General features: G+C 31.9%; 2 protein-coding genes across 2 annotated transcripts; both read left to right on the plus strand.

The window, feature by feature from the left end:
- Positions 1-3,975: 3,975 nt before the first annotated feature.
- LOC110820752 (uncharacterized) lies at positions 3,976-4,905 on the plus strand. The gene has a single exon (XM_022050329.2). The coding sequence runs from the start codon at positions 4,123-4,125 to the stop codon at positions 4,606-4,608; it is 486 nt and encodes a 161-aa protein (XP_021906021.1). The 5' UTR covers positions 3,976-4,122; the 3' UTR covers positions 4,609-4,905.
- A 14,307-nt stretch (positions 4,906-19,212) lies between these two features.
- Positions 19,213-22,546, plus strand: LOC110820689 (Putative pyridoxal phosphate-dependent enzyme, YBL036C type). Its single transcript, XM_022050265.2, has 7 exons — positions 19,213-19,533; positions 19,804-19,870; positions 20,483-20,529; positions 20,845-20,932; positions 21,523-21,656; positions 21,965-22,063; positions 22,306-22,546. Exons 1-7 carry the CDS (start codon positions 19,306-19,308, stop codon positions 22,384-22,386), a joined length of 744 nt encoding a protein of 247 aa, XP_021905957.2. The 5' UTR covers positions 19,213-19,305; the 3' UTR covers positions 22,387-22,546.
- The last annotated feature ends 204 nt before the right edge of the window (positions 22,547-22,750 follow it).

The following is a 22,750-nucleotide window of genomic DNA, read 5'->3' on the forward strand; positions in this document are numbered from 1 at the left end:
AATAATATTCTTAAGATCTCTAAATTCACTCTTTTTATCTTTCTTTTTTATCCACATAATAAATTCTCCTCTTTTTCCTTTTTCTACCCCTTCCCCTCCCTCTGTGCACATTGCCATAATCTTTTATATATCATGTTAAATAATAGAAAATACTATTTGAAATTTAGATAGTAAAATAACATTAGAACAAACAGTAATATTTAAGTCACAAGTATGTTTTTTTCAATGATGGTATCATTAAAAATTTTATATGTGCTCCAATTTATTAATAGTTTCTAACATTTTTTAGTTTTAATTTAGAAAAGTTAAGTTTAATAAAATTCAACATTCTGTAATAAATAAGAATGTACGTGATGAAAATAGATAGTAAATACATAATACAATTTTATATGGATATGTAATAATAAGACACTTATCGTACATTTAATAGTAAATAATATTTCCTCTATAATAGTTAGCCAATCATATATTCTCAATTATAAATATCATGATTACAAAATTTTTTTTATATAAAGATCATGATTATAAAGCCTCTTTGTTACTTAACAAAGATAATCTAATATTATTGTAACATCCCTAAATTCTCTGAGACGTTAAATACATATGTTGTCATCCCTTAACTACATCATGACTATTAAAGATATTTTCTGCATTCATTTACTCACTATACATCAAATAATCCGATTCGTCTAATTCGAATTCAAGATATCACATATTACAACCACTAATATCAAAATGACAAGTAAAAACTCCCGTTTATAAATAGGATGTTTAATTGTAACTTTATAAAGATGAGTCTATACGGTTTGATTAATCCGCTTCCGCTAAGTATTGTACTATAACTGGTAATTCCAGCTTTGTCCCATATACTACCGCATTTGAAAATGACATGGAATGAGTATACTCTAACCTAATAAAATAAATTTAGAACATAAAATAAAGTATGGAAAAATATTTGCATTTATAGTCTCATATCTCCCCGTGTCATCCTACTCAATGTGCAGATATACACCAAGCACTTACTTTTACTCGTCTCCCTCAAAAGTCCTTAACCCTTCTTCAACCAATTAATAATACTGACTAGTCTATCTTCTCATCACTGTCGATGTGTCATGTACTTACAGAGATCTAACCAGCCCATATTTCCTAATCTATGATATTTATACAAGTTTACTTTATACTTTTATGCAAAGTACAATGATCTTACACACATGTAGAGTCATGCCAACCACATCGGCACCAAAATATCCACACTGGTCACTCACCATGACTCAGCATAAACACAATAACAATAATCATAATTGATACACTACTAAAGCAGTTTAACTAAATAACACATGCACACGCTGACCTTCACTCAGCCACATACACACCAACACTACACCGGCCCTTACTACACAGCACTCACACACACCAACGCCACAACAGCCCTTATTCGGCCATATACACACCACTACACCGGCTACATACTCACTATTCAAAATCTATTTACCTCTTGTTTTCAAGTATGGTGTTGGATCACAGTGACAAACCTCCTTCCAAATAACCTCCCTCGTCTATGGTTGTACTTCGACGAGGTTTCTCGCGCTACCTCCTCCATCTTAGCCTTTCGAGAGTCGCTTCACCTCTTTTCCTCCTCAGTCAAGTTTCTTCCCTTTTTTTTTTCTACTAACCTCACCCTAACACCCTTGTTGTTTTGCAGATGAGAAGAAGAAAAGGGAGGCTATTCGTGCAAGGCCTAGGGTTTGGGCTTAGTGGGTTTTTTTATTGGATCGAAGGAGATATTGGGCTTACTGGGTGTTACATCTATACTATTATCGTTTATTACTGATGAAAATTCTATCAATAGCTATAGTAAAACAAATAGTGCAATGCTATCTATATTAAGTTAGCATAGTTAAATAATAATAAAATATACTCTTTATACTCATATTAATCAATATTAAATTTATAAACTCTTTTTTCATCATAAAATTGAGATAACTTTCTCAAACAAAATCGTGATCATTTTTTTTTCTTTTCATTTTAACGCATAAATTGGCAAAAAGCTACTTAAGCTTTAATTCAACTTAGTCATATTTCTATCACATTCTATAACTTTTGGCATAATCATTACGTGAATACATTATACTGATTAAATTTTTAAGTACATAGTTTTTTTTAAAAAAAACTTACTATTTTGTTGAATTTTTTTTATAGAAGACTGTTAAATTGAATTTCATTGAACCAATAATTAGTTGCCTTAATAATTAGTATATTCACTATTTTATAAGAAGTAGTGAGTTTAAATCATAATCTGTATTTGTATTTAAAAATTTTTGTATTGTATTATTATGAACATTTATATATTTACTATTAAAAATTTATCTACAACATATAACGTTAAGATTCGTCACATTAATTTTAGAAAATCCAAAGACTTATCGGGTGGATTTTAGATTTTCAAGAATATTAATTACATGCATGTCCACCTATGGGAGCCATGAGGATGAGGAAGAGAATCTTTAGTTTTTGACCTTCTAATTAAGAAAAGTGCATGGATGAAATCTGAAATTTGTTAAAAGCATAGACCTTAAATATGACAATATTATTTATAAATTTATATTTAATTTGATTAGAATATGATGTAAATTATATAATAATGTTATTAAAATCAATATTGTATAAAACTTAGTATAAGTTCTAATTTTTTTTTTTTAAAAAAATGAATTTAATCGGGGTCTTAAATTAAAATATACACTTTTATTTAATTAATATTTTTTATCTACTATCATGTACAAAATATATTTTAATTTTAACTGAATAGAGAGCGAAAATATTTTATTCAAAAAAACAAATGTATACTATATCGTATAAAATATTTTATATAGCATAAAAGTAAAATCAATTAACAACCTTAAACGAAAGGATTAATTTAATTAGGTCAAACTCTATATACCAACAATATAGTACAATTTTTTTTTTTTTTTTTTTGTAATTTTTCGTGTTATGTAGTAGACGTGTATATATAAATACATTGTATATACATGTATATGTATAGAGGATTCGTGAAATGGTCGTTAGCTTGAAGCTGAATTTATATTTAGATTCATCAATGGATCAACTGTGGAAAAGGTGAAAGTTTTTATATTTGCAAATCAAGTCACCTTATTTTATAAATTTGTACATTACATTATAGTTTGGGGTCTTTGTTTCCCTTCAATTTTGGGTGTCTCTCCTAATTATTTCTAAACTTGCTTCTCCTAACAACATTGCCAAATATAAGGTCGGTTTTAGGACCCTTCAATTAGTTAACCGTAAGTAATTGTATATAAATTTTAATTTTATTATAAATATACCCTCTCGGTTAATAAAATATAAATTCGTATTCATTCCCGCATCCAAAAATAATAAATAAATTTTTATTTACTATCAATCTCGAATGTAGAATTTTCTATCGGTTACCCGTCTCATTTATTTATTTATTTTTTAATTTTAAGAATTTTTTGTTAAATGTTTAAATAATATTAATTAAGAAATATTAAATATTTATTTAAATATAATCCTTAATAACGAATATAAACTAATATTAACCATTTATTAATTAATATTTAATTAATTTAAGTAAAGCTAAATATAAAAATAAAATTTATTAATTATATATACAGCGGTTTTATGGACCTTTAACGACAAATTGCTTTACGTGTAGGTGTATATATGTATATATATATATATGTGTGTGTGTGTGTTTGTAGTGTGTAATGTAAAAGCTGCAATAGGCTTTTTCTACAAGTAAATATAAGAAATTCATACATGTAGTGTATTAAACAAGTTTACGAACTTCATTAATTACCAAGTAAACCCTAATTAAATAGCTTAGAATTCGACCACACTCCTTGCATCACATCTCTAAGAACTTTTTTTTTTTTTCTTAAAACCACATTTCCCGCGTCAACTCTCTCCTTCTACTCTCCTTATAAAACCCTAAGTCCAACTCCCACCACCTCATTTCCACACCAACCTGCAAATAATTTTCCCGGAATCCAAACAAGAAAAAGAGTACCCACAACCCATCTCCATCTCTTGAAAAAACCCAGAAACGAAAACTGAAAAAAAAATACCAGCAAATCAAGTTCATCGTTTATGGAGTTCATCATGAAGATCGTCGTCACCATAGCCATAACCGTGGCGGTAACCATCTCCGTCACCATGATGAGCGTCGGTCAAGTCGATAACGATCAGATTCATCAGAGGAGCAGCAACATGCAAAATGAAATGAAGAAGCTTTCAGCAATGGCGGATGCGGTGCCCAAGAGGGTGAGTAGATTTCTGAAGGAGACGAAGAAGCCGAGAAACCCTAATGCTGCAGACCATTGCCATAAGGACCCTCAGGTCTGCCACGTTCAAAGCGGCGGCGTCGGAAACTCCACGTGCTGTAATAACAAGTGCTTGGATCTGTCGATTGATAAACACAATTGCGGAGCGTGCAAGAACAAGTGCAAATTCATGGAGGAGTGTTGCAGAGGACAGTGCGTCAACTTGTCTTTTGATAAGAGGCATTGTGGGTTCTGCAACCACCGGTGCAAAGATGGTGAATATTGTGTGTATGGGATGTGTAATTACGCTTAATTAATTATGATTAATTAATTAAATTAATTAATTATGATTATTTAAGTCAGTTCATTTAGAGAAAGTTATAAGGTATTATCAAAACATAAATGAATTGGAAAATTATAAAAATTCCAATTTTTTTATGTTCTAAAAAATATCTGATAATTTTTTCTATTTAAACTGTGACGGAGGTGGGTTGATTTTTACTTTCTAAATGAATATATACAATAAAGAGAACCGCATTTGAGCTGGTTCTAATCACGTACATTTTATAAGTAGTATATATATTGATGAAAATGATTATATAAATATATACACATGGAATTTACATTTACAAAATGTTGAATTTCTATAAATGTGATTTGCAATATACCATTTTAACAAAAATATATAATGAACAAACTATATGTATACACTATATCTATAAAGTATTTAATTTATTTTCTTAATTAAACATAGAGGTAATTGTTGATTTCATTAGCTTATGTTGGTATATTGAAGAAGACTTCCTGAATGTTGGATGAATGATATATAAGAAGTTGATTTTTTCAGCAATTTTAACTATAATTATTATTAATTCTCTCATAATTTGGAAATATTAGTTAAAAATCCTGTAATCAATATATATACTCTATGCCCATGTGTATTTGCAAGTATATATATATATATATATATACTGTATTTTATATATTGTGTATATAAATAGGGGGATGAACAATTCTTCAAAAATAAAATAAAAACAAAAACTCCAATAATTATAATAAAATAGTTAATTATTGCAGTTAGGAAAGTGTGAACACTTCTTTTGGTGATCTTTCAAGTCCTCCAAGAAATAGTTACTTGAAGATCACAAAACATATATATATATATATATACACACACACACATACATACATACATATATTTGTCTGGTGTGTTATGTTCACACACCATTTTAAGCTGAAATGCTCGTGGGGTTCCACATGAAAATCGCTTAAATTCATAGCTTTTTATGCAAAAAGGTGGTCAACAAGGTCATGAGCTGTATATTAACTGTTAATTTTTTTTCTTAATTAATTTTTAATTATTTTAAATTACGTATTCATGTATATTATTATTATTATTATAATATATGTATAGATGTTAATATAAAAATCTGAAACCTTAAGAGAATAAATATATATTAAAATAATAAAAGCAAATAATAATTAAAATTTACATTCGTTACACAGTAAATTGAAATGTTCAATAGAGTTACGGAAATGTCCATTTTACATTGGTTCATAAAGAAAAACAAACGATAATCAAAACAAATAAATAGATATTTTAGGAGTTAACTTTCACTAACACTTGAAGGGGAGTCCAGAAATTGATTTACTTACAACCTTCTTACTAATCGAGATCTGAATCTTGATCTTTTTTATTTGAAATGTTTAATAAAAGAGTGAGATACACTAGTTCAGTAAGAATATCACACTAATCACTAATACGAAAAATCGAAGGTTTGTAAAAATCACAAAATAACTAATGGAGCATTTGATTTAAATAAATACATTTAATTTTAAAATGTTTTATTCCATACTTACCATTACGAATTTTTCTACAGTCAATCCTATGAAGATAAGTAACCAAATGACATTTTAATTTTATGTATAAGATCAATAATTCTTCTTTTTTAACCAACTTACTGGGACCTTTGGAGGTCCATAGGGATATATCTCTACTCATGAACCCAGTATCTCGATTTGATAATTAACCCGGTCGTCTCTATACCCTATCCGGTAATGGACACCAACATGTCATCCCCTTGATACTCCATCAGGTATGAGGTGAACCATCTTTCCCAAACCCTCAAACAAAAAAATTTCTCAAGCCCGTCTAGTTGAGGTAATGTGCACAGTAAGGTTCCCTATGTATTGGGTCCGTTTATTCTTTTCTAGGACACCTAGTAAGCTTTTATATACATAGATTCTCATCGTCCAAACAACCATCAATCTTATATTACACATTTATAAATCAATTTAAATAACATCTAAGCAAATGATACAATTTACGTAACCGAGTAACCAAGTAACCAGATAACTAAATAATCAGTACAGGAGAAACCAAGTAACCCAAATAACCGAGAACATAATTTAAACTAGTAATTTAGTGCACACAATGCAATAGTAAACATCTTAAGCAACATATGAGAAAATGAACAGTAAACCAGGATAATCGTACACTAACAAGTTCTGTCTCTATTAGTGACTTGTAATTATTATTAGAGTTTTTTTAATTTTCATAAAATACGAGATTATTGATTATTAAGTCTCAATTTATCGTAACAGATAATAGGGTGATAGATCCTTACTTGAATCGGTATTTGAAATGCCGTGCTACCTACTGCGCCTCTTGATGATTCTCAGATTTTCTGAATTTTTTCTACATAAATTTAAATACTTATCGCGTACCAAAAAATATCCCAAAAGGCCAAAATCGGTGTTGAAAAATTTTTTCGACCAATTTTAGAGTTCCGGTACGACAGTGTTGCTGTGCTCCGGTTCCGTCGCCCACGACGACAGTTCACCTCGATTTTGACTAATTTTACACGTATTCCTATGAAAAAATACATTAGAAAGTCTCGGTTGGTCAGAAAACTTAAAATTCAAACCTACCGGCGGGAGGGGTCTTCAGGTGCGGTGGCTCCGCTGGTTTTTTTTCGCTGCTGGAGTTTTTCCTTTGGCTAACCTGCATAGAAAGCGTCGGTGAACATAATGATCAAAGAATCATGTGAAACAGGAAACGGGAAGGGGCTCATCGGAGGGATTTTAGGGTTTTAGCCGCAGCGGCTCTGCTGGGCTTTATCCATAGTTTCTGGCTCATTTGTCGTTCCTTTTACTCCGATATGGCCACATTAAGACTCGAAATCGAATTTTGAGCGGGAAATTTTTTTTTTACCTTTTTTGGTAGTCGGTGGTGGCTCCGGTGTAGTGGTGGCTAGTGGTCGGTCTCCTTCTCCGGCATCTGGTCTCAAACACGAATAACATATCCATCCAAAAAATTTTAGGAGATCATAGTTTGGCTTTTTATTGAAGAGTTGTTCAAGTGGACTTAAGTTGTTAAGGACAGGTGTAGGCAATTTGTTAATAAAAAAGACAACAGTTTGAAAGGCTTCTAGCCAATATTTCAAAGAAACTTTGGCCGATGTAAGAAGTGTAAATCTTGTTTCTACCACATGTCGGTGTTTTCTTTCTGCTCTTCCATTTTGAGCAGATGTGTAAGAACAAAAATATTGAGTTTTAATCACATACTTTTGAAGAGCACTAGCGAGACCTATACATTCACCTCCTATATTAATTGCATGCACTTAATTTTTCTATCAAATTGATTTTTAACAAGAGTTTTGAAATTTATAAATGTTTGGACAATATTATATTTTTGCTTAAGTGGATATAACTAGGTATATATGTTATAATCATCAAGAAATAGAATATAATACTTGAAACTGTTGGAGAAGGACCCCATATATCTGAATGTATAAGCTATAATGGTTGTGAAGCATGTGAAGATGAAATAGTAAAAGACAATAAATATGATTTACCAAATTGACAAACATCGTAAAAACTCATCTTTTCATTCACTATCGAAGTTTTGTTACAAGATTCAAGTGCCTTCAATAACACTTTATTTGATGGATGACCCAAACGTTTGTGCCAGGACTCAATAGACTCGAAAAAAGATTTTTTTGAAAATTTAGAAATAAAAACTTAAATAGGGTTTTGAGTTTGATTTACTGGTTGATCCTTCAACTTAACTTGATAAAGTCGATCTTTATGTCTCCCTCGTAACAACACATTTCCTGTTGCCTTGTCCTTAACAATGCAACCAAAAGAATCAAATAAGATACTATCATTGTTATTTGCAGTAAGTTTAGATATACTAATCAAGTTCTTTTAAATTTCAGGCACATGCAATGTATTTTCAAGTAATAGATAGTTTTTGCTACAAATAGGCAATTTAGCCAAACCAACATGATGAATATCAAGCTTCTCACCATTTCTAACTATTAGAGATTCTTTACTAGTATAGTCTTATTTCTGCTTGAGATTTATAGCGTCATTTGTCACATGATTACTTGCACCACTGTCAACATACCAATTTGGATCTGCATAATTTTCAGCTGAAGCAATAAACATTAAATATGGTTGGGTTTTTGTGTTATGATACGGTACAACACTCATGTAAATTTTGTCAATTCTGTAAAAACAATAAGTTATTGTATGTCCAATCCTACCACAGACTTGATATATTGGTCTGTTACCACTTACATATTTGACATATTTGCCTCGGTAAAATCTTTTTCCTCTGTTGTTGTTGTTGTTGGCATTTCTTTCACCATGAAATTGATTTCTTGATTGGTTTGAGTTTCCATTTCCATGATTATAGTTGATTTTATTTGCATAATTTGTCATTGGTTGCCCAAGATTAATTGTTGCAATTTTAGCTTGAGTTGTTCCAATCTTCTCTCATAGTTAAGTAGCTTTGATTGGAGCTCTACCCAACTTATGTTCTCCTTTTCACTGATTTAGCATACCAAAGGGTTGCATTCTTGTGACCAGCCAAGACTTGAGTGACCAGATCTTCAAGTGATATTAGATGACCTGCTAATATTAGATTATCAACTAAGCCTTTCATTATTTTCAAATAATCTTTCATCTTCATACTTCCTTTTTACATTTTCACAAATTTTCTCTTATAAAAAACTACATTAGATCTGGTTTTTACTCCGAATAGATTATTGATTACATCCCAAAGTTGCTTGGAGGTCTCATAACCCATTAACTCTGAAGCTACAAGAGGTTCTATCAAGTTGCAAATCCAACCAAGCAAAATTTGATCATGAGTGAACCATTCTTCATATTCTGGATTCACCACCACTTGAATATCGTCTATTCTTTCAACATGAACTTGAGAAAACTCAGGTGAACAAGGTTTCGCACCTATGATATAACCTTCAAGCTTATTGCCTCCGATGATTGGAAGAATCATATTCTTCCACAAAAAAAAGTTATCATGGTTTAGCTTAACCATTGAATAAGGCATAATAGAATTTTCAGATAGGTTTAATAGTTTTATTCCTGTGCTGATATTTGAGGTTTTTGTTTTTTATTTCTTTCCTCATGAAATGGAGGAACTCACATCATCTCCAGCCATGGATAACTCTAATACTAAGATAAAATATTTGTTGAATATTTGCTGGACAACTCCCAGCTATATTTGCGTAAAGAAATCAATTCTATTTATAAAGAAAATTTATAATTTTTGTTATAGATTAACATTATACATGTCCAATGAAAGATGAACATATGTTGTGAGAGAGAAAACAAATAATGACAAAGTTTGGTATAAAGGACTTGCAAAATGACAGCCATGGCCGGTGAGAGGGGATTGAAAAGCTGTTGATGTTTGATGCTCTGTAACTGCTGGTATATAATTTCCTACAGCTGTTGGTTTATGATCTGCATTTGTTGGTGCATACAGCAATATGGATTCTAACACCTTAGAGGAAGAAATGTGTTTGAGAGATTTGAGAAAACCAAAATAATAAGAGTATTTATAGTGTTGGGGAGGGAAATAAACATGCAAAACTAAAAAAACTAGCGTTATAGTGGAGTGGTCAATTTGACCTCCAATAATGATTATATATATATATATACATATATAGAGAGAGAGAGTATATACATATATATATATATATATACACACACACACATCCAGCAAATGAATCGATCAAAAGCACGTTTCTGATCTAAATCAACATTCAAGTAGAAAAGCAAATGAATGCTTGTAAACATGTGACTAAAAAAGCTGACTTATTAATTTAATGGTTAATTATTTTATATTGTCAAAGAAAAAGTGGTTCTCGTTCAAATAATGAAGGAATTAAATTAAAATGTCGTTTACCATCTTATGTAATTAGAAGAGGACTCCATGCACGAGGTAAAGCGCAGCTACTTTGGTAAGTGGCTTGGAAATATATATACATATATATATATATATATATTACAAATTAAAAGAATAAAAAATCATTATCATAATTATTTAAACAATTTAAGTTTAGTTAAATAAGTTGATTTAATTAATTTTGATTAAAATTTGTATTTATTTAATTATTTTTCAAATTGTACTGAGTATATATATACACACCATGCAAATTAAGATTTGTTTTGTGAAATATTTTTAAAATTTTATTTGATAAGAGAGTCTTCATCACTCTTCATTGACCTAGAGCTTGTATAAAATTTTTGTGGGTATTTAAGACATATACATACATATATGTAAATACCTTAAGAAACTATAACAAAGTGAAATTGAAAACAAAATGAAACTATAGAAAAATAAGCTATAACTGATAAACTATATTAAAAATATGCTATTTTTTAATACAAAATTTTGAACGAAATAATTAAAAAAATAAATGAAGAATTAAATTTGAAAAAAAGATAAAAATTAAAATAACTCTATGCGTAATTGCATAGGCCGAGAACACAAAATTCTCCATTTATCACAACCTTTGTTGCAGCCATCACAATGTTTGCTGTTAAAAGATGGATTCACACACTTTCCGTCGCAACAAATTTCGTTGTATTTGAACTTATTTCCACATCTTCCACAATTTAAACGATCTGTCAACACATTAATACACTTCTTCTTGCAACAATGAGGTCCTGGGCTTCCTTTAGCATGATAAATAGTCGGGGTATTTGTTACATTTCATCGTTCGAGGAACGTTTCATTTGTAAGAGAAAGCGTCCTTCTGTATTGTCATTGTCTCCATATTGCACTTCAACACTGTCATTGTTCTTTGTTTCTTTTATATTTTGTATGACCATAATACTCTATGTTAAAATCATTGTTGAGAGAAGTAATATGATCAAGATCAGTTTCTGTAATATTCAGCCTTGAAATTTGGTCCGAAATTAATTTTAATATTTAAAAATAAATAAAAATTTATTTATAAATTAATTTAATTTAATTTTTGTTGAATTTATTGAAAAAATAGGTTAGGGATGTAAGCGAAAATAATTTTGAAAAAAATGAGTGAAAATTTGGGTTCGGCAGATATTTTTGAAAGAGAAATTAGAAACAGGGGGTTAAAGTACAAATAAAAAAATTGTACCACATAGGACTGCCCAGTCAGCAGCCCCGATGAACTGGAGCACGCCGTGTGGCAAAGCATGCTGATATCAATGCCATGAGGGAGACCACACAAACAATCTGTGTACCCCATAATAAGACGGCTCAGGATCGATCCCGCGCGCGTAGACGACCCGGATTTGTTTCTTCCTTAAGTGCAATCAGATAATTGAGATCAAATTGTGATGGACGGTATAGATTTATTTCTTTCTTAAGTGCGATAGGACGGTCGAAATCAAATCGCGATAGACGGTCCAAATTTATTTCTTCATTAGGTGCGATCAGACGAACGAGATCGATCGTGATGGACAAACCAGATGAACGTGAGATAGATATAAATATCTCGTATCACACGGGAACTCGAACCCTAGTCGTCAGCCCCCGTCAGAGAAGAAAAAATCAGACATCAGATAAGGAGACCGACCACTAACCGTTGCCGTACCGGAGCCACCACGAACCACAAAAAAAGTGAAAATTTCTCCTACGGTCGCAATTCGATTCCGACCATCCCTTTGACTAAATCGAAGCAAAAGAGACGGTGGGTGAACTAAAAACTACATGCAAAGTCCATGGTAAAAATCTTAAAATTCCTCCAATAAGCCCATTCCTGATTCACATTTCATGTGATTTTTCAATCATTGTGTTCACCCTCATTTATTGTGCAGGTTAGCCGAAGAAAGGATCTCAGCTGCGAAGGAGGAATGGCGAAGCCGTCGCACCTAGATTCCTCCCCCCTCCCCCTCATCAGCCGGTAGGTTCGGTTTTTTATTATTTCCCACCCAATTGAGGCCCCTAACATGTTTTTTTGCATGGATACGGGCAAAACTTGTCAAAATCGGCTAGGTTGAGGTGAACTGTCGCCATGGGCGATAGAGTCGGTGCCGCCGCCGTGCCAAAACCCCAAAATTGACCAGAATGAGTTTTGGCCATCGATTTTAGATTTTTGTGATATTTTTAGGTATGTAACGAGTGTTTTGGATTCACAGAAAAAATTCAAGAAACTCAATATCCAATAGGAGATGTAGTAGACAGCTCGACATCTCGGAACATCGATCCGGGTAAGAATCATTCACCCTATTCTCTGTTATGGTAAATTGAGGGTTAATGATGTATAATTTTGTATTTTTATGAAAAATTAAAAAATTCTAAAAATAATTACAGGTTACTAGTGGAGCCGTAACCCGATAGTTTACATTTGTCCTGATTCCCTGTTTATTTTCATGTACTGCTTAAATTGCTTACTATTATATTGTGCATGTTAACATTGATAGTTTTTATAGTCTTTTCGATTATCTAGGTTATTTGGTCCATTCCTGCATGATTTATCTAGTTATCTGATTACTCGGTTATTGGTTATGATAAGTTAAATCGGTTGCTTTAAAACTGTTTTATTGATCTGTGAATATACAATGAGATATTGATATTGCGTGGTTGGTTGTTATATTGATAAAAATCTATATGTGAATGACTTACTAGGTACCCACAAAAGGGCGGACGGGCCTAATACATAAAGAATCCTACCGTAAACGTTACCTTAGTCGGACTCGGGAAGTCCCTTACCAATAAGGTTTGGAAGATATGGTTCACCCTCATACCGGACGGGGTACGAGGCGATAAAATATTTGGTGCCCGTTACTGGATGGAGTATAGGGACAGCTGGTTAATTGTTTAATTTAGATATTGAGTTCACGAGTAGAGGGACATCCCTATGGACTCCTAGGGATACCGGTAAGCGAGTAAAAATAGAAAGTTATCGTCACTTATTATTTTATATGTAAAAATAAAGAGTGTATGAATATGGGTCTTTATAGGTTATTTTTGAAAAAGCTTGTTACGTAAATACAGAATAAATGACTTTCTTCATATTAAATCAATTTACATCAATTAATGGCTCCATTAGTCATTTTTTAGATTTTTACTAATTTTCAGTTTTTCGTATCTATTATTAATGTGATATTCTTACTGTACTAGTGTAGCTCACCATTTCATTAAGTATTTAGATCAAAAGTACCAAGATAGAGATTCTAATCAATAAGAGAATTGTGAGTAGTTCACTACCCGAATTCTTTTCAAGTGCTAGTAAATGTCGTTCTAAAATGCTTAATTATTTGCTTTTCATTTTTTTTTTAATTTTTGTTTGATATTTTAGAAATGATATTCTCGTTATCCTATTTGACATTCTAAATTATTATATAAGGAATCAAAATCCTGACTATATTAATCGCTTCCGTATTTAATTTATAAATTTATTTTCATTTAAGTTCCGAGTCTCTACAGTTTTATTGACTTCGTGGAACTAAACACGAATGAAAAAGAAGAAAAAAATGAGAATAGAGATGCTGAGGAAAAATCTAGAGAGAGAGGGGGAGTTTGATTTTTTTTTTCTTCTCTTTTGGGTTTTTGAAGGAGAAATTTCTTGGGGGATGAAGCATGGGAAAAGAATGGTACAAGTATTTATAGCGTAGGAGAGATGAATTAACATGAGACGTGCTAGTGGAGTGGTTTATTTGACCTCCATTAATGGACCATATATGACATATATATAATATAATATACACACTCACCCACCTAACAATGAGGTCAAATGCGTGTTTTCCTTCATCAACATTCAAATAGAAAAATAAGTAGTATTTTACCTAAGTAAAAAATGTGATTCATAAGCTCACTTATTGATTTAATTATTAATTAATTTAGATTGTTATAAAAGTGTCTATTGTGAAATATTTTTTTTAAAAAAATGGAAGAGTGAAATTTTATTGACCAAGATGCTTGATTATCATACAGATGTACATTTATTATTACTAAAATGACATACATACATATTAATAGTAATATAATATAATTATTTTTAAATAAAAATACGCATAAAAATAATATCCAATTTAAACCCACAACTTAATTAAATAGTGGTTGAATAATTATTTAATTAGTTTGAAGTACCTATATATATATATATATATATCCAGTTTATGATTACGAAACTTATTCAATATGATCGACTGTGTATCACTTTAATTGTAAAATAATTCAACCTTAATTCTTGTTTATTCTTGACATATATAGTTTAGCTATGTTTTGAATAATTGGATTTCATTTGTAAAATTCACATAAATTATTTTAATTTTGAGTGAATACAAAATTTTTTCATAAAAATAATAAAAAATGTCTCCTAAATAATTTTAAGTGATACTCCAATAATAAATTTGAGAACTTATTAAAATTGGTAAAATAAAAGTACATTGTTCCAATTATATAAACTTAGAATTATTTAGGATATCATTTTCTTAATCATATTATTTAGGATTCAATCACCATAACCACTAAATTATGAATGATTATAAAAAATTTTAACATTGAGTTTGATGTGAATTCTAATTCTTTAAAATACCAATAGTGTAATGCCCAAATTAATTTAATTATAAAATTAAATTAATTATAAATATAATTTTTTAATTTTAATTTAGTGTAAAAATGAAAAAAAATATGATGGATGATGAAATTGAGAATAATTTTGAAAAAAAAGAGTGAAAATTTGGGTTCTGGGGGTATTTTTGAAAAAAAATAAAAAATCTGTGGTTAAAATATAATTTAGAAAATTTTTATCACGTATGATGCCCGGTCAACAGCCCCGACGAATCAGGATACGCCGCATGGCAACAGACGGTGACGTGGTGCCACGCAGGAGGCCATGCGGGCGATCCGTGTGCTCGCGATCGAATGGCCCAGATTCGTTCCCGCGCGTACGGACGGCCTGGACGTGTTCCCTCCCCAAACGCAATCAGACAGCTATATTTAAACGCGATCAGACTGTCCATATTAGATCACGATAGACGATACAGATTAGATCGCGATGAATGGTCTAGATTCACTCCCTATTTAATCGTGATCAAACAGTCTATATCAAAGGCGATTGACGATTCAGATTAAATTGAGACAAATATAAATAACATCATTCACACCAAACCCTAACCCTAGCCGCCAGCCACACTTGCCGGAGAAGAAAACCTAGCTACCGAGAAGGAGAGCCGCCACCACCAGCCGCCGCGCCAGGGTTACTTTCGACCGCCAAAAAAGGTAAAAATTTCTCCCTTTGTTGAGAATTCAATTTTAAACACTCCTATGGCCAAATTAGAACAAAAGACTGGCTGATTGACTGAAAACTGCGGGCAAAGTCCGGCAGCGTCACCGTGGAAAATTTTACAAAATGCCTCCGATAAGGCCCTTCTCGATTCCTGTTCGGCGTAATTTTTCCACCGTTGTGATCACCGTTTACTTCTTTATAGGTTGACTAGAGCAAAACATCCAACCGCAATGTGAGCTGGAGGAGTCGCCGCATCGGAGAGCCCCACCGCCGATGAGTTTCAGTTTTTTGTATTTTTTCGGCCAACCGAGGCCTCTTAACGTATTTTCTCGTAGGGATCAATACAAAATCGATCGAATTCGGCTGAAAATGGCTGAAAATAGCCAACCCGAGGCGGACCCGCTGTGTCGGAATTGGCCAAAATTGGACCCTGAGGCTGATTTTAGGATTTTTTGGGAGATTTGTAGGTACTTATAATGCGTTTTGATTTTTGAAGAAAAATTCAGGGAACCCAGGGACCGCCAGTTGGCGCAATCGACAGTTTAGCCTTTCGGGCATGTAATTGAGTAAGAATCCATCACTCTATCCTTTGTTATGGAATTGAAGTTTAATTTTAAATAATATGGTATTTCGTGAAATTTAAAAAATATATATATAATTAATTACGGGTTACTAATGGAGGCAGAATAAAAAAATTATTTTATGTTGATTTCTATTAATTTATTTTATAGTTCAAATGCATGATAATATCTGATTTATCGATTTTATGGTTTGAATGCATGTATTGCTGCCTTACGTGACTACTGTTAAGTTAGAAAACCGAGATATGATTGCATTCTCTGATGCATGTTTGTTTGTTTATGTGATTACGGTTGATTTGAAAAATGTAGACTAAAGGAAAGAGGAAAAATTGTGTGATTAAGTGAATGGATGAAACGACAGCCTTATTGGATATCCTAGGAGACGATGGACGGATCAGGTACAATAGGGAACCCTACCGTGAATGTTGTCTCATATTGGACGGGGTATCGAGACTTAATAATTTGGTGCTCATACTGTACGGGGTATGGGGACGGTCCGTTTCACCCTTATACAAGACGAGATATTGAGGTTTAGTGGTTTGACGCTTGTACCGGACGGGGTATGAGGACGGTTCTTTAATTGAGAATGTTGAAGGAAATGGTTCACGCATAGCGGGAACATTTCTATGAACCCCAATGGATACCAGTAAGCCGATAAAAGAAAAGATTGTTGTTTGATTTATTGAATATGAATTTATAATGTGTGCATGTTACCAATTGCATATGGAATCATGATAGTGTTATGTTATTGTCTCTATAGGTTGCTTTTATAAATCCCGCTGCGGTAAGTGGATGGTAAATGCTTTTATTATTAAGAAATATATTTACTTAATTAAGTGTTCTATTAGTTATTTTGATTTTCTACCAATCTTTATTTCTGTGTCGGTGAATAGTGTGATATTCTTATTAGACTAGTGTATCTAAGTCCTTATTTAACCATTTCATATCAAAAGGACTAGGATCCACAAGAGAGTTGCGAGTAGAATAGCATTTTTATTTATTTTCTGTTTATTTTTTTGTTTTTTTGTATTTCTTTTAAAAAGTTAGTTCTCGTAACACTATTTGAGACTTTAAGTTTATCTGTAAGGAATGTAAACTTTAACTATTTATTTCGCTTTCGCATTTAAGTTATAATTTATTTCTTAAGATATTCCGAAATCGTTACAAATATAATATAAATAATATAAAATATAAATAAAAATAACATTATAATTTCAAATTAATTCAAGTAAAATGATTTTGTAATTATAATGAATATTTAATTTAGATAATATAACACTCTTATAAAAGATTATACGGCCCAAATTTGAATTCTATCTTTTACTCTTCTATAGAAATATACTTGTTATTATCATCGCAAGTTCATGATTATGAAATTAAGTACATAAGTGAAGTTAACTTATATCAGTTTCTTATCTCTAAAAATCAATTTATTTCAAGAAGTTATTTATAATGACATGAAATAAATCACTTTATACATTAAAAATATATCTCAGTTACAATTGAACTTATTAAAGAACAAAAATTTATTTGAAAAATCAAAGAATAAATAATATTATGTATATACTCTCATTCTATGCATAATTGCAGAGGCCAAGAACACAAAGCTCTCCACCATTGCAACCTTTATTGCAGCCGCCACAATGCTTGTTATTAAATGATGGATTCACGCATTTTCCCTCGCAGCAAATCTCATTGTACTTACATTTTTTGCCACATCTCCCGCAATTCAAACGATCTGTCAATACACTAACACATTTCTTCTTGCAACAATGAGGTCCGGGACTACCTTTGGCTTGACAAATGGTAGGAAACTTGTTGCATCTCATTCTTCGAGTTTGTAATCCCCTTTGCAAGAGAAATCGTCTGTCTTGGTGGTCAACATCTTCATTTTCTAGTACTCCTTCGTACTCCTCGCTATCGGCTTCTTCCGTGTTCTGTGTTGCTACTGCTAAAAGCATCATTAATAAAGCTAAGATGATCAAGAATACGCTTATCGACCTCATGGAGATAGAAAAGAAAATAAAGATGAGGGTGATATATATATATATATATATATATATAGAGAGAGAGAGAGAGAGAGAGAGAGAGGGTTGAGTGTTTCAATTTCTTTGTTGAAGAACTGTGGAGATGGAGAAGAGCAAAGGAGGGTATTTATAGGTATAATTCTGGTAGTGCTAGTGGAGCGGGATCTGATATTTGACCTCCATTAGTATGCATAATATATATATGTATATAATGTCCGCGTTTCTTCTTTGAATCGAATAGAAAATAAATGAATGGGTGTAAAAAGATGAGACTCGTAAAGTGCTTATTTTATATTTCAGCCAAAAGGTGCTTATTATATATTCTTCAATTGTACAAAAAGGAAAAGAAAGCACTGTATGTATGTATATATATGAATAAAGAGGAGGAAGGGGGAAAAAGAAAGCACTACATACATATACATAGCGTATATATATGATATGATACGTGATGTGCTGGTATTTTTTATTTGAAAAGAAGCACGTGATATTTTCATTTTGGTAAATATGCATGGCTGCCTATTTTGAAAGAAGCTTAATAAAAAACTAGCTAGCTAACAGTCATGAAAGTTCAACGTGCCAAATTTTCTGATACATATTCTAAAAAATGCTTAATTATAGCACATATATATATATATATTCTCAAAATTAAAATGCAAGGAGTAACTAATATAATATGTGAATAATAATCACAACCATATAATAAAATACCGAAAACAAATTAATATTTTTAAAAAAATTTTTAATTAACAAGAAAATCGTTGGTTCATAAAAATTCAAAATAAATAATTCTGGCACCTGACATTTTGTTTATTTTCCCAATTTACCCCTTCGAACAACCGGAAAATCCAACGAGAATCGAAGGACGACGATGGCAGCGCCGGCGGTAGAGGGAGTCGCAGTTGGAGCCGCCGCACTTCGTTCTGTCTTGCTCCGAGTCCGGCAAGCCGCGCAGCGCGCCGGTACCCAACCTGAGCGGGTCCGGGTCGTCGCTGTATCTAAAACCAAACCCGTCTCTCTTATCCGCCAAATCTACGACGCCGGTCACCGTTGCTTTGGTGAAAATTATGTTCAAGAAATTGTGGATAAAGCTCCACAGGTTCATCTCTCTCTGTAACTCATATCTATGTATATGCATATGTATGTTCTTATATTGAACAGAATGCTAATTTTTTTTTAAACTTTACCGTGATATGCTTGCTCTGAGTTTTTGGTACCAAACAAACAAATCCGAAATTCTATATTTCTTTTTCTCTTAAATTTTTCTTGTTAACCAAACAGAAAGGGAATGACAGTGGTTTTTTTTGTTGAACGTGGAATTATACAGTGTTGTTAACTGGGCAAATTATGGACTTTTGTGTTTGTGCAGCTTCCTGAGGATATTGAGTGGCATTTTGTTGGGCATTTACAGAGCAACAAAGCTAAAATACTTTTGAGTATGTCGTTTTTGTAATGTTAGATATGGTTCTCTGGTTAAATTTTCTAGCCTTTTCTTTGTTCTTCTTTCTTTTGTTGGCTGGGTGCTTATTAAAATCCCTGAATTATATGATTGATTGCTGTATATTCATTTCTTGTACATAATGGAGGATACGCTCATTTTTTCTCTGTAAATCGTAATGGAACTCGAAATCAAAGAGCTTTTTTCAGCTGAAAATATCAGAATTTGGCCGATCTAATATTAATGCTTGTTTTACTGGGTTCGACCATTCTCTTGAAAACTCTGCATGGAATTTCGTCTAGTTAAATTCAAATTCCGGAGTTAATATGATTTACTCCCTTTTTTCCCCTTCAAAAATGTCATCAACGCCCATGAGTATTAAATATAAAGCTATTTACTCAAGAGAATGATTCTGGGATTGGATAATATTTTTGTCAATTGGTCATTATGTGGTTGCTTCTTGAGAGATAGGTGTGTTGGTGTGTAGCTTGATTCCAGAAGTCCATATATGATGATCATGCAAATGAAGCACATTATTTTTCCATGGATTTCTGCTTTTCGATATGAGACAGAATTATATGAATGTGGAAGTCTTTACTCTTGTATGCAGCCGGAGTCCCAAACCTGGCCATGGTTGAAGGTGTAGACAATGCGAAGGTAAAACCTTTTTTGACATCAGTTTTATGTATAGAAATTAAAATTTTTTGAGGTTTTATGTATAGGAAGTAGAATTTTTTGAACCTTTAGAAGTTAGTGCTAAAACTTTAAGGGGAACTCTACTTGCATGCTATCAGTTGAGCACAAATAATACTTACTCAGTTAATGTACAAGATCGATTTTGTTTGTTCAAGATATTGACCTGCTTAAGCTTTGATATGGCCACGATTGATATCAGATAACATTGTAACAAATCCTGAAAGACGATGCTTGCTATGACGAAAATGACAAAATATTGCTCTGCTTAATCCGTAGGTTGCAACTCATCTTGATCGAGCAGTTTCAAACCTTGGAAGGAAACCATTAAAGGTTCTGGTCCAAGTAAATACCAGTGGAGAAGCATGTGAGTAAAAATAAAAAATACACATACAATTTTACTGCAAATTTATCAAGCATGATTTTACCATGAGATCAACATCATTGGAATTGCCTGAAGCATGATTTTACCGTCTTTTGTTTACCAAAATAAGTTTTTGTTCATTACTTTTGAATTGGTATCACTAGGTCCATGGATGCAATTTATGCTTTTTCTTTCCTGAAATCTCTTATTCTTGACGTAATTTAAGTATCTTTTTTTCAGATATATTGTAGTTATGTTTTGAGTGTTGTTTTCCTTAAGAATCTGTCGTATGATCCTATAAACTAAGCCTAATTCCTTTATATCATTAATTGTATTAACTGATGTATGATATCTTATCTCCATATTCTGGCCCCTCCCTCCACCATTGTTCCCCTTTGGTCAGCTAATTGAATTCTGAGTCTGTTGCCCACTCATGTGACAGAATACTCTATGTTAATCATAGTAAAAGAATTGCATAATCTTGATACAACATCGGCTTCTCGTTCTAACATGTAGCAGTTAATCATTTTCTACCACGACTTTACCTACTTGTTTGGCTTAATAAATTGACTGATATTTTGACGTGGCTGCAGCTAAATCTGGTGTGGATCCTTCTGATTGTGTAGAGCTTGCAAAATATGTCAAACTCCAGTGTCCGAATTTGGATTTTTCAGGCTTAATGACAATAGGGATGCCCGATTACTCATCAACTCCAGAAAACTTCAGGGTGTGCTTATAACTTATTTTTCAAAACATTCTGTTTTGCAACATGTTATCTAGGTCCATAATCATTATACAGTTTTCAATGCATGTCCATAATCATTATAAACATTGATTTTTATTTTCATTATTAATTATTTGTCTTTCCAATGATCCCATGTATAATAGCATTAGAGTTCACAGTTGATATTTAATCGTGGATGCTTTAGTAATCGTTCTCGGAACTATTCTCCCTTTCTGCTTCTTCCTCTTTTTGCCCTCTTTCGCTGATAGCTAAGTTTCTGTGGAATTACTTTACGAATTGTGATGCAACAGACGTTGTCAAACTGTAGAGCTGAGGTTTGCAAGGAACTCGGAATGGCTGTGGATCAATGCGAACTGTCGATGGGCATGTCAGGCGACTTTGAGCAAGCAGTAAGGATCATCTTAATATGGAGTCTAATATATACAGCACTGAATCTATTCTTAATATTAATATCCATATATGCACATAAATTTTTGATAGAAGTATGCTACAAGTATATACTTTTTATTTGAAAATAAATACATAAATATGCTACAAGTATGTCATTATATAGCATAAAGATCATAGATATTCAACGCATTCTATATACGGTGTTAACAGAGTTAGAAGTTTAAGATAATGGTTTTTGCAGATCGAAATGGGCAGCACCAATGTGAGAATTGGTTCAACCATTTTTGGACCAAGGGAATACCCCAAGAAGCAAACTCAGTAACGCCTTCAAAGCCTTCCTGCTGCTGTTTGATGTATACATATTCTTGTGTAATTGATTAGTGTGTATGCATTTTTCACCACCATTTTTATATTCATACTTATGCTTGTTCATACTATAATATATATAAATAATTAATTGAAACTCTTTTTTTTAATGGTAAGTTTTGAGTTGTAAACAATAATTTTTTGAAATTATTATTTTTTTTATATATTTACATTTAACAATCAAAAAATTATTATTTAGTTATTATAGTTTTTCTTTTTTTTTTTCCTAATAATCCTTGTTATATTGAGTTCACCGAAAATAATATAAACTATGGTAATTAAGGTCAAAATTGTGACTGCATACAGTTATCTGGTAATTA

This window comes from Carica papaya, chromosome 4, assembly GCF_054855325.1.
Source record: "Carica papaya isolate Zhongbai chromosome 4, ASM5485532v1, whole genome shotgun sequence".
NCBI lineage: Eukaryota > Viridiplantae > Streptophyta > Magnoliopsida > Brassicales > Caricaceae > Carica > Carica papaya.